The sequence below is a fragment of the Podarcis tiliguerta genome (assembly GCF_965153285.1).
Source record: "Podarcis tiliguerta genome assembly, chromosome: 18".
NCBI lineage: Eukaryota > Metazoa > Chordata > Lepidosauria > Squamata > Lacertidae > Podarcis > Podarcis tiliguerta.
The window spans coordinates 4,203,429-4,215,742 of record NC_139551.1 but is presented as its reverse complement, the minus strand read 5'-3'; the positions used below and the strand labels follow the sequence as shown (position 1 = coordinate 4,215,742).

Here is a 12,314-nt window from a genome sequence, read left to right as displayed (position 1 = left end):
TAGCTTATTTGCCTCCTCCCCCTTTCTCTCCTCCCCCTTCCCCCCACCCTACGCTGAGCTGAAAGTCCAGATTGTCCAGCGACAAGAGAAACGGCTTGTCTTTTGTGGCCGAAACGCTGAGCAATTGAATTTGACGTGCCTCGGTTTGGATGCTTTTACAAAAGGAAGTGTCCTCCCTTGCTCCTTGCCCTCTTGTCAGTGGTTTTCAAATTCCATTTGGCAGTACATCTGCTTTGCATGCAGGAAAAAAAAATCCCAGGTTCATTCCCCAGTGGCAACATCTCCAGGTAGGGAATGTCACCCTGCCTGAAACCATGGGGGTTCCTTAATGAGAAGCTCCATAAAGACAGATATTAAAGCTTTCTTTCCCTGTGATGCTCAGGAATGGGTTTAAAGTGCACACTCGACTCTTATGGGCTGACCCAGCAGAGCTGGCCAAGGGCCACTTATGAACTGTACGCAGGCATCAGGCTTGTGGGATCTGCTTCTAATTTTTATTGGCACTCCCAAGATCCACCGGCCAAGAGAACATGGGGCCATATGTTTAGGGTTGTATCCAACTCCAGTTAAGCGACATACCTGACTTAGGGTCATTAATTTCAGTGGGTTCACTCCGAGTATGACAGGGTTGGATACAACATTTAAATGTAAGAATTTTGGAGTCCAGGGATTGGTTTTTGAAATTCAGAACCAAACTGAGCTCAGAGTCCTTCCACGCAGCAGTCTTTCCGCTGAGTTTCCTTCCTATCAGCAGCATGGTTTAGGGCAGGGAAGAATTCAGTTTGCAACTGGGAGTCAGGAATCGCTTTGCCGATTTACTGCAAGTCCCACAGAGGTTTTATCGGTAGCTCCATATTTATCTTTCTCACCCACCAGTTGCTTCCGTGGTGGACTGGGAATTCCTTGCCAGGTGTCCGGGGCTCAGTGCAAGAAACAACTTTCTAAATGTCAAACTTTGAAAACCACTGCTTTATTGATGGCTGGAAAAATAAATAATAATAATGTTTCTTGGTAAATGGAAATATCCTTTTCGGAGGCAAATCTCAAGAGTGTCTTTCAGCCCTGTAGAGTCCCCTGTCTCTGAGGAGAAAGGGCTGGGTGGGGGATTTATCAAGTATCTGTTTGTTTATTGAGGGTGGGGAAATGTCTGCAAAATTTGACTTGAAATTGATACTCTGCTTGGCCACAATAACTGGCCTGGATATGCTTATCTGGGTGCTCCAGGGATTTTCGTTTTAGGTGGGGGCAAAGCAGCCTGTTTTAACTGTTACCTCTTCAAAGGTTTGGGTTCCTCTTTCCAGGTGGTTTCATATGAAATGGCTCCTTCTCAGGCCAGTATAGGGCATGACCGTTTACTCGCTGGCTGCAGCAAATTCCCCCAGAAAAAGAGAAAATGTAAAAATTGTCACATGAGACCCAGGCATTGAGAACAAGTGGTCCTTGGGCGCAGACCAGCTGCTGTAAGTTGCCCTCCTTGCCAGCATTTCACTGCACTTCAAAAGGTACTGAGTAGGAATCTCCCTCTGGGACCCAGAGCATGGCAGCTGGCAGTTCTGCTACTACCAAAGTTGCCGGCCTCCTGGCCATACCTCCAGCTTCAAGAATCTCAGCAGACCACTGCTGTCGCTGCTACCTGGCCATTTTGTAAATTGTTTTACACATGCAGAGCACGTGGTGGTGCAATTTCGCTTCATGAGAGTCGCTTGATAGAATCCAAGAGGTTTGGATGTGGGTGGAGTGTGTGTACCGAATGCCTAATTCCTCTTTAACACCCCCCACAAACCCACAAACTTTGTACCCAGAAGAAATGATGCAAACTGGCCAGATGTGCATGTAAAGCTGCTTGACTTCTCAATCTTGGTAGCAATCATTGGCATCGGACTGGACTGGAATAGCCCTGAGCACGGGAAACTGCTCTCTGGAGGCTTGTGCTGGAACCCATGTGGGGCTCACCTCACGTTTTCACAGTCATATGACCAACAAGCACATACCTGAGGCTTTAAGGTGCTTTGCAAAGCCTAGGCCAGGTCCCTTCCCATGCCATTGCCCTCAAGATGTTTTGGACTACAACTCCCATGTAAGCTCCAGCCAGCACACTGGGAGTTGTAGTCCAATGCCTCTGGAAGGCAGTTTGGGGAAGGGCAGGCCTAGAAACAGGCCATTATGTGACAACTAGGCCACTTTGCTTACAGGTGACTGAACTCCACGCTGCAACGGTGTCCTCTCCCACCACCCCTTTCTTTTCTGAAAGCAGCCCGCCTTGGCTACGTCTTCCTAACTTTCTCTCTTGCCTTCATTCTCCCCCCCAAAATATCGACAACACAGGGGCCAAAATCTCAGCCACTCCCGAGGTGACTGCCGGCTCGAACGTGATCATTTCCTGCAACATCACCGAACCGCCAACCGCCGTCAAAGGCCACTACTGGGAGAAGGGGGGAACGAGGCTTGATACGAATGAGACCTCACCAGAATTTACCTCATACCTGTAGGTATCTTTTAATATATATTTTTGCCGGGTGGGGGAGGCGTTGTTTAACATGTTCTCTTCCATGCCAACAAGCTCTCCGGGTGAGCAATTCTTTCTAAATCCAGAACAGAGCAGATAGGTTTATTATGAACATAAGCAAAGCCTGGCTGAATCGGGCCAACGGCCCTTCTAGTCCAGCATCCTGTTCTCACAGGAGCCGACCAGATGTCTATTATGGGAAGCCTGCAGGCAGGACCCAAGGGCAACGTCAAAACTTTTTTTGAAAAACAAAGGGCTTGAATGTATTGGTGCTGCCAGAAGGAATCCGCTGTAGGGCAGGCTGAGAGACTGACTGGCCCAAAGTCACCCAGTGAGCTTCATAACTGAGTGGGGATTCGAAACTGGGTCTTTCGGGTCATAGTCCAACCCTCGAATCGATACAGGCAACTCCCCGTTTATGTGGGGGTTACATTCCAAGTCACTGCACATTTAAGTGAAATTGCATATTTTGGGAACACATTGACAAAGCCTGCAGAGACCCTCTGGAAACCCTTGGAAAAACCAGCAGCGCTCCTCGGATAGCACTTGCAAAGGCTTGTAGGATTGCTAGACGCTGTTTTTGCACCACTTTGCCATTTTCACACTCTTTGGGGGGGGCCATTTTCGCTCCTTTAAGTGCCACTTCCAGGTTTGCGGTGATACGCATGTCTTGAACACACATAAATGGAGAGCTGACACTGAGTAATGCTCCTTGAGGCAAACCTCAAACCTTCAGGGTCACCTCCTTGTTTTTCTTTCCCCCCAACACCATCTCATGCTCATAAAAGGTAAAGGGACCCCTGACCATTAGGTCCAGTCGTGGCCGACTCTGGGGTTGCGGCGCTCATCTCGCTTTATTGGCCGAGGGAGCCGGCGTACAACTTCCGGATCATGTGGCCAGCAGGACTAAGCCGCTTCTGGCAAACCAGAGCAGCGCACGGAAATGCCGTTTACCTTCCCGCCTGAGCGGTACCTATTTATCTACTTGCACTTTGACGTGCTTTCGAACTGCTAGGTTGGCAGGAGCAGGGACCGAGCAACGGGAGCTCACCCTGTCATCGCGGGGATTCGAACCGCCGACCTTCTGATTGGCAAGCCCTAGGCTCTGTGGTTTAACCCACAGTGCCACCCGCGTCCCCTCATGCTTATAGGGATCTGCCAAATCAGGTCATTGGTGCTCCTTACTGTCTGCACTGACAGCCAGAAACTCTCCAGGATCGGTCTGTCTCTCAGCCCCACCTGGGTATGCTGCGAGGATTTGAACCCAGCACCTTCTGTGCTCTGCTTTTGAGCCACAGCCCATAAATTTCATTGGAAGGCAAGCCCCATTGTTTTCAGTATTGCATATTCTCTGGTAAGTGCACAGGATTGCAGCTTGACCTTGACTTTGCCATGGGGGATCCCTGCTGTCCTCATCAATGCCAAACCATTGGAGCTCTGGAAGGGAACAGCTTCTTATTTTGGTGCTGTCCAGTGGAGCTTCTTGGAATGTCCCCCCAGTCCCAGCCTCTCCCTATCTAGCTTGAGCTGGTGGGGGCAGAAGGAATTATTTCTCTTCTGAAGCTCAATGCAAAGCGTGTGAGAGAGGCTGGGCGTTGTTCTTTTCTGCCTGAGAGCAGTAAAACGCACCCTGTGGCAATGTCAACAAGTAGAACTGCGGGTTCCCTGTTTGCCTTGCTTTATTATTGCACTTGTCCTGAAGAGCATTTGGGTCCCCTAAAGGAGGCGCAGGGAACCTTTTTTTCAGCCCAAAGTTCTGAGCTGTCTCCTGAGGGCCATGAGCCAGTGGTGAGGTGGGGAGCTAAGGATACTTTTCCGGCCAGTTAGAAACACTTGAAGAGGTTATGGATCAGGCTGGCTGATGGGTGTAGCCTTGGGAGATTCTCTAGGGCCACATTCAGTCCCCTTTTCCTGAGCCTTAAAAGGCTTCTATCTAATTCTAATTGCAGTGTACCGGGGTTTAGCACTATTTTGCCAGGACTGCTGGGGAAGGGAGAGTAGGGCGAGACCCCATATTTGAGAAGATCGTAAACTCCTCCTCTAGAGGAGAAGGCGGCACATGCTGTTCCTCACAAGTCCTGCTCCTTACCTGCGTGTCCAACTGCATTCTGGCTGTGCGTTGCCAGTGTTTGATAACTGGCTCGACAATGAAAGGTTCCGTCAGGCAGCCTCATTGAAACAAAGGAATAAACCCATTGGGGGAGAGTGTAGGAATGCTTGCTGCTGCTGGGCCCCCCGTGGAGCCTTTGTGTACCGCGCCAACTTAAAAAAAAGCACAACCCCAACACAATGCCTTTTCCTGGTAAACAAGATACAGAGGCCGGGAGAAAGTGACCTCAGTTATTCAGCCTCTTTGTGAGACCCACGGCAGGTAGCATTCCCTTCTGTCGGCCTCCCCCTTTACAAGAAATGACATTCAGACTAAAGAGCAGGAAGAAGGATCTGACAGTAAGAGCTGTGCGACAGTGGAATGGGCTCCCTCGGGAGGTTGTGGATTCTCCTTCCTGGGGGGTCTTTAAGCAGAGATTGGATGGCCATCCATCATGGATGCTTCAGTTGAAATTCCTGCTTTGCAGGTGGTTGGGTGACCGTTTGTGGTTCCTTCCAATTCTGTGAGTCTATGAACAGCTTGACTCGGTCAAATTCTGTGCTTATATTTCGACACACCGCTTCATGCGTTTTTCCTCTCATGCTGAAGGGCAGAGGGCCGAATGCTCTTTGTGCGGACTGATTTGCCGCGCAAGAGTGTGTGAGAGACGGTACACCTAGCATTCTGAATCTCGGGGAGAGGATCCCCGCAGAAAACGAGCCTTCACTTGTAGGTCCAATGTCACATTTCCTTCCGCCTTCGAAGCATCCCCATGACAGCCTCATTGCCCTGGACGTCTGGGTTCCCGTGAACTGAAATGCCAGCCCTCTCTGCAATGGCGGTGTGGACTGTCCAACCCCATTAGTCTCCCTCTTGGCCACCCATCCCGCTGGCAGAAGTCCATCTGGCGGGAGAGGAGTCACGTCCTTTTCCACGCAGCAGCCGAGCAGACGTGCCTCTCTCCCCATAGCAACAGGGAGCTGAGTGAGGATTAAAAGTATTTATCTTTCCCCCGCCCCCAACAACCCTCTCTCATGCCCTCAATTCTCTGACTGGGCTCTCTGTCTGGATGTGTTGAAATCAGGGGGAAGAGGAAAGAGCTCCTGACCTGCTAGAGATCTAACAAAATGGGGGCCTTCCCCCTGTGTTGTCGTCATCTCTCCCCCACCCACCCCCGGAATGTTCTGCCTCCCTTTTGTACAGCACAGCAACCCTCCCTCTCCAAAATAATTGATATGGTGTGTGTCTGCTTGTGTTTGGGAGGCCTGGCTAATCCATGAAATCCGGTCTGAACAAGCTTCCTAACTGGGATGCCATTGCCTCTCTGGGCTCAAGGTGGATAAATATTTTCTTCCCACCCCGCCAAGTGGTTTCCCCTTCCTGTGTCGCTGATTTTTTTAAAGCTCCTGATTTGTGTGTGGGAATCTCAATCTCTTGGTGGCGGAGGGGGTGGATTCTGAATGAAATTTGCCTCCTGCCCTCTCATCACATTGCACTCAGTTCCTCTTGTAGCCTCTTCTGGGGGATTACTCAGGAGTAAATATATTAGGCCTTTCCCCCCTCCCTTTGACCTGCCTTTTCACTTGGGGACGTGATCACAGACACAGGGTTTTAATTGGGCAAGATGACAGGATTGCTATTTGCCACCTACAGCCTGCCGCTAAATGGTTTTACATTGTGTTACAGTGTTTAGTGTGTTAAGTGTTAGTGTTAAGACCTGGGAGAACAGAGTTTGAATCGCACCCCCAGCCATAAAGCTCACTGGCTGACCTTGGTAGCAAGTCTCACTGCCAACCTACCTTACAGGGTGGTTGTGAGAATTAAATGAGATGGGGGGGAAATAGCCATGTACATCACCCTGAGAAAAAGGTGGGATATAAAGGTGGGACAGTGTGACTTGCCCATACCAAAGATAAAATAAAATGAAATGCAGGGCAAACATTATTATTAGAAGTAGTAGTAGTACTTGTCTATTGCCTGCCCTTCGCCGTATGGTCCCAGGCTGGTTGCAACATCAAAACACAAAATTAATTAAAAACGGTTTAAAACAACTTAAAATTGCAAAATTAAAGTGGGTCCAAGAAAATAAGCACCCCAAGTGACAAAAGCCAGAGTGAAGAGATGCATCTCCAGAAGTTATATAATGAAGGTTCCAGGTGCCCTGCTGCAGAGAGGGAGTTGCACAGGTTAGGGGCAGCCACGGAGAGTACCCTTTGCCAGGCTGCCTCTGCCAGCCACTGCCCGCCCGCCCCTGAGGGTGTGGCGGTGGAGGTACTGTTTTGCTGTTTCTGTTTTAACTATATATGCTTTTATGTTGTGAACCGCCCTGAGATCTTTTGATGGAGGGCAGTATATAAGTCTAATTAATAAATAGCCAATAGTAGGCATTTTATTTATTCTTTTTAGACATCTCAGCTAACTGCCACGACCATATCTTGTGGTAGCAAACTCCATAAACAACAGAAGATAGTTTGAGGGTCACAGACGAGCCCCACATCCCACCCCAATCTTGGCCCAGAAAAATGAAGGGTGGTTGTGTTCTCATGTAGCGATAACTGGGGTGTGCTCTGCTCGTCTGACGTTCTTTGTTTTATTCGTTCCAGAATCCCAAAAGTGGACCATGACACCTCAGGGGAGTACCACTGCATCTTCGAAACCGTTCCCCTTTCCAAAGCAACTGTGTACGTGAAAGGTGAGCTCTGCGGGGGAACCCGAACACTTACCCTGCTTCTGCCTTCTCCAGCTGCTGTTGTATCATTGCTAAACGTGGGCCAAAGGATTTTTCTTTTACATGGGCATTTTTGCCGGTGGTTGACCTGCTCCTGGTCCTCTCAACTTTCTGTCCATGTCAAGAAGCATACCTGCTTGCCCTTGTCCTTTGGGCACTGATGGAGGTGCCCGAGGGTTGTGTCCAACATCCCCTCTGCTCAGAGTAGACCCACTGGGATTAATGGGCATGGCTACTCTTAGGGAAGGGACGCGGGTGGCGCTGTGGGTTAAACCACAGAGCCTAGGACTTGCCAATCAGAAGGTCAGCGGTTCGAATCCCCGCAATGACGGGGTGAGCTCCCGTTGCTCGGTCCCTGCTCCTGCCAACCTAGCAGTTCGAAAGCACCTCAAAGTGCAAGTAGATAAATAGGTACCACTCCAGCGGGAAGGTAAACGGTGTTTCCGTGCGCTGCTCTGGTTCGCCAGAAGCGGCTTAGTCCTGCTGGCCACATGACCCGGAAGCTGTACGCCGGCTCCCTCGGCCAGTAAAGCGAGATGAGCTCCGCAACCCCAGAGTCGGCCACGACTAGACCTAATGGTCAGGGGTCCCTTTACCTTTACTCTTAGGGAAAGGACACTAGCTCAGTGGTTTGCATGCCAAAGGTACCATGTTCAGTTCCCAAGGGCATTTGAAGGTAGGGCTGGGAGAGAATCTGCCTGAAACCCTGGAGGACCACTATCAGTGTAGACATTACTGATCTAGGTAGACTGGTGGGGTGATTCACTATAAGGCAGCTTCCTCAGGCCCTTTCATTTCAGTGGGTCTGCTCTGAGCATGAGCTTGTTGGACGCAATCCCTTTTTGCCTGAAGCTGATCTACCACGCTTGTTCCCAGAGCAACTTGGAAAGGTCAGTGGTAGTAATAATAATAAAAAATTGTATTTATATCCCGCCCTCCCCAACCGAAGCCGGGCTCAGGGCGGCTAACAACAATAAAATAGTACAACATTCTAAAATCATTTCATTATAAAATTAATTCAACTCAAATTGATGGCAACCATTGGGCTAAAGTTCTGTGAAGATTGCCAAAGGGAGGGAGTCAGGCTGTGCCCTGGCCAAAGGCCTGGTGGAACAGCTCTGTCTTGCAGGCCCTGCGGAAAGATATCAAGTCCGCAGGGCCCTAGTCTCTTGTGACAGAGCGTTCCACCAGATTGAAACCACAGCCGAAAAAGCCCTGGCTCTGGTTGAGGCCAGCCTAACCTCTCTGTGGCCTGGGACCTTCAGGATGTTTTTGTTTGAAGACAGTAAGTTCCTCTGTGGGACATACCTGGAGAGTAAAGGCGGTTCTTGCCCTCAGGATTGCAGTCTTAAAGATCATCGCTCGGTGAATTGTAGAGTTGGGAAGGGACCACCAGGCTCATCTGGTCCAGCCCCCTGCAATGCAGGAATCTTTCACCCGACGTGGGGCTCGAACCCACAACCCTGAGATGAAGAGTGTCATGCTCTGCTGACGGGGCTATTTGGAAGCACGCATGGAAAGAAAGAGTGGGTGGAAGGAGGAAAGTGGGGGAAATGGTAGATTGCACAGAGAAGATCCCAGGTTCAGCCCATGGCATTTAATGACTGGAGTTTCAATGTATTTTTAATCTTTGTTGGAAGCCGCCTAGAGTGGCTGGGGAAACACAGCCAGTTGGGCGGGTTATAAATAATAAATTATCATTATTATACAGTGGTGTCTCGCAAGACGAAAAGAATCCGTTCCGTGAGTCTCTTTGTCTAGCGGTTTTTTCGTCTTGCGAAGCAAGCCCATTAGCGGATTAGCGCTATTAGCGGTTTAGCAGCTATTAGCGGCTATTAAAGGCTTAAGGGATTAGCGGATTAGCTGCTAAAAGGCTATTAGCAGCTTAGTGCCTTAGAAAAAGGGGGTGGGTTTAGCAGCTATTAGCGGCTATTAAAGGCTTAAGTGATTAGCGGATTAGCTGCTAAAAGGCTATTAGCAGCTTAGTGCCTTAGAAAAAGGGGGTGGGGTGCGGGAAAAAAATCGCAGCAACTCGCAAGACATTTTCGTCTTGCGAAGCAAGCCCCTAGGAAATTCGTTTTACGAAGCACCTCCAAAACGGAAAACCCTTTCGTCTAGCAGGTTTTCCGTCTTGCGAGGCATTTGTCTTGCGGGGCACCACTGTACTATATATGGCCTGGGGAACCCAGCCATCACCCCCCTTCTGAATCCATGGCAAAGCCACTGCCATCCCGTGTAAGCAGCACTGAATCAGAGGAACCAGCAGTCACACTGTATGATGAGGCACTTTCAGATGCCCCTGCAGTCTTGCAAATGCACTTGTGAAAGTTAGCTTGCATCGGTTTTACTAGCCCATCTGCCTATATTTTCACCAATGCACGTCATTTGTGACCTCAATAGCTTGTTAGCTTGTCAGGGGGCAGGGAGAGAGAAGGACAGGTTGCCGAAAATCCCCTCCCTCATCGCTAATGCTAATTTTTAACTCGCTTTCATAAGCAGCCAGCTATCCTTGGCCCTTGCTGCTCACCTGTTCTCCTCGGGTACCTCATTGCCAGCTGTCCCTCACCTTGCTTGCGCCCCTTTTCTTCATTTGCAGTGAAGCCACACGTGTATGCCTACAAGAAGACAGAGCATGGCAACGAGGGGGACACAGGCATGCTGGTCTGCAAGAGCTCCTCGTACCCTCCTGTTACCCAGTGGAGTTGGTTCAGGGTGGTCGGAGATGTGTCCCAGGTGAGTCTCTTGGCCAAAGCAAACATTTCCCCACGCTCCACCGCTTCTGTTTTCCTCCCTTTGCAAAATAGTTCTGTGCAGCGACAGGGAGCAGACCACCCCCGCTTTCTAATTAACACGACAGCAAGTGCAAGGCAGCCTCTGTCTGCACAGGTTTCTTTTGAAGCCGAGGAAGCCTTTGATCGTGTGCAATGGGGCTTTCTGTGACTCCCACCACGCATAAACCATCTTCCCCACCCCATTTCCTCAAGTGTACCCAAGCAATAAATTGTGGCCTGTTCTCAGAACTAATACAACTGAAGCCAGGAGTGAGGTAGGAGCTGCCACCATATCAGCCATGCTTTTTGACCTAGTCACTAGCATGCTTCATTAAGGTAAAGGTAAAGGTACCCCTGCCCGTACGGGCCAGTCTTGACAGACTCTAGGGTTGTGCGCCCATCTCACTCAAGAGGCCGGGGGCCAGCGCTGTCCGGAGACACTTCCGGGTCACATGGCCAGCGTGACGAAGCTGCTCTGGCGAACCGGCACCAGAGCAGCACACGGAGACGCCGTTTACCTTCCCACTATAAAGTGGTACCTATTTATCTACTTGCACTTAAGGGTGCTTTCAAACTGCTAGGTGGGCAGGAGCTGGGACCGAACGACGGGAGCTCACCCCGCCGCAGGGATTCGAACCACCAACCATGCGATCGGCAAGTCCTAGGCGCTGAGGTTTTACCCACAGCGCCACCCGCGTCCCTCAGAACTAATACAACTGAAGCCAGGAGTGATGCAGGAGCTGCCACCATATCACCCATGCTTTTTGACCTAGTCACTAGCATGCTTCATTAACCAACCCACTAAAATTAAGGGTGTTGCAGTGGCCAAACGAGAATACAAGGCGGCTCTATTAGCAGATGCCACCCTGCTCTTTTTAAACAGACCCGCAGAACTCAAGCCCTAAGTTATGATTGTCCATTAGGCAGTTTGAGCCACCTGATATCAAATTGACCAGTGGAAGCAATGACCAAACAGTAGGGACTAGTAGGCAGCCACCACACAGACTTTCCATCCTTAGGTTTCCCCATAGCTAGGCAAATTGACCAAGGCATAAAAATAAATGTGGAAGAAGCACTTGCGAAAATAAATATGGACTTGGGCAGAGCAGACTATAAATGTAATTAAATAAACATAATTAAGTGAATGTTGTGCCCATGTGTCCTTCGGGATCTCCCAATCACCATCACACAAAATTACTTTCTTGCAAATCAGCCAGCTGTTTTGATTTTGTTTTTCTGGGGGGCTGGCATGTGCCAAACTCCAGGTCCCAGTGACCAGCGGTAGCTTTAACCTCCCAAATGTAGTGAAAAACATCCCTGATTGCAAAGTTAGATACAGTGGTACCTCGCAAGACGAATGCCTCGCAAGACGAAAAACTCACAAGACGAAAGAGTTTTTCGTTTTCTGAGTTGCTTCACAAGACGGATTTCCCTATGGGCTTGATTCGCAAGACGAAACGTCTTGCGCCTTTTTTTATAAACCGCCAATGCATTCCTACGGGAAACCGTCAATACGCAGTGGTGCTTCGCAAGACAAAAAAACTCATAGAACGAAAAAACTCGCAGAACGAATTAATTTTGTCTTGCGAGGCTCCACTGTACCGGCAACAGGAAGGAGGTTAGGAAATCTGTTAATGGGCATGGATGGAATGGGATAACCTAGCTCTTCTGTGGAGTTGGGCAGCAGGCTGTAAGCACCCAGTAAACGGTCCTTCGGCATTTGAAAGCCAGACCACCCCAAGCAGAGGAATTTGCAGCTAGCACCCCTTGAGAAAATTCTGTTAAATAACCAAATGTCAGAGATGAAAATACTGTATTGAATTTTTTTAAAGGGCATATGATCAGAGAGAGGGGAACAAGGAACTAACCATGACAGCAGGTCTAAGAGGCACTACAGCCTTCGATTATAATGCTGCCTGTTTCACAATAGCTTTATTTAAGAACCCTCAAGGAAGGTATTCAAAGATGCTTAAAGATTTGGGAAACGGCTGCTTAAGGGGATCAGGTATTTATTCTCTAACCAGCCCCTTGATAAAATCTGCAGTCAAACAATGCACATTCCGCATGCTTAAGTGGTTGCGAAGGTAGAACTTAATCCTTGAAGGGGAACTTTGGGCAAACCTGTCCTCTCTTGATCTTCAAAGGTAAAATGTTGAAGTCTGGCAGCAAATCTGCCCTTCAGGACTTGGGTATTGCTAGACGTTTCAGCAAACATCTGTT

The 12,314-nt window shown here is 49.3% G+C and overlaps 1 protein-coding gene across 1 annotated transcript in view; it reads left to right on the top strand.

The window, feature by feature from the left end:
* Positions 1-11,950, top strand: part of BSG (basigin (Ok blood group)) — a 28,018-nt gene extending 16,068 nt beyond the window's left edge. Inside the window, exons 3-6 of the mRNA XM_083421899.1 lie at positions 2,326-2,485; positions 7,199-7,287; positions 9,920-10,056; positions 11,927-11,950. Coding sequence (XP_083278025.1) covers positions 2,326-2,485; positions 7,199-7,287; positions 9,920-10,056; positions 11,927-11,935 — 395 coding nt within the window. The 3' untranslated portion in view covers positions 11,936-11,950. The remainder of the gene's footprint in view (positions 1-2,325; positions 2,486-7,198; positions 7,288-9,919; positions 10,057-11,926) is intronic.
* Positions 11,951-12,314: the final 364 nt, after the last annotated feature.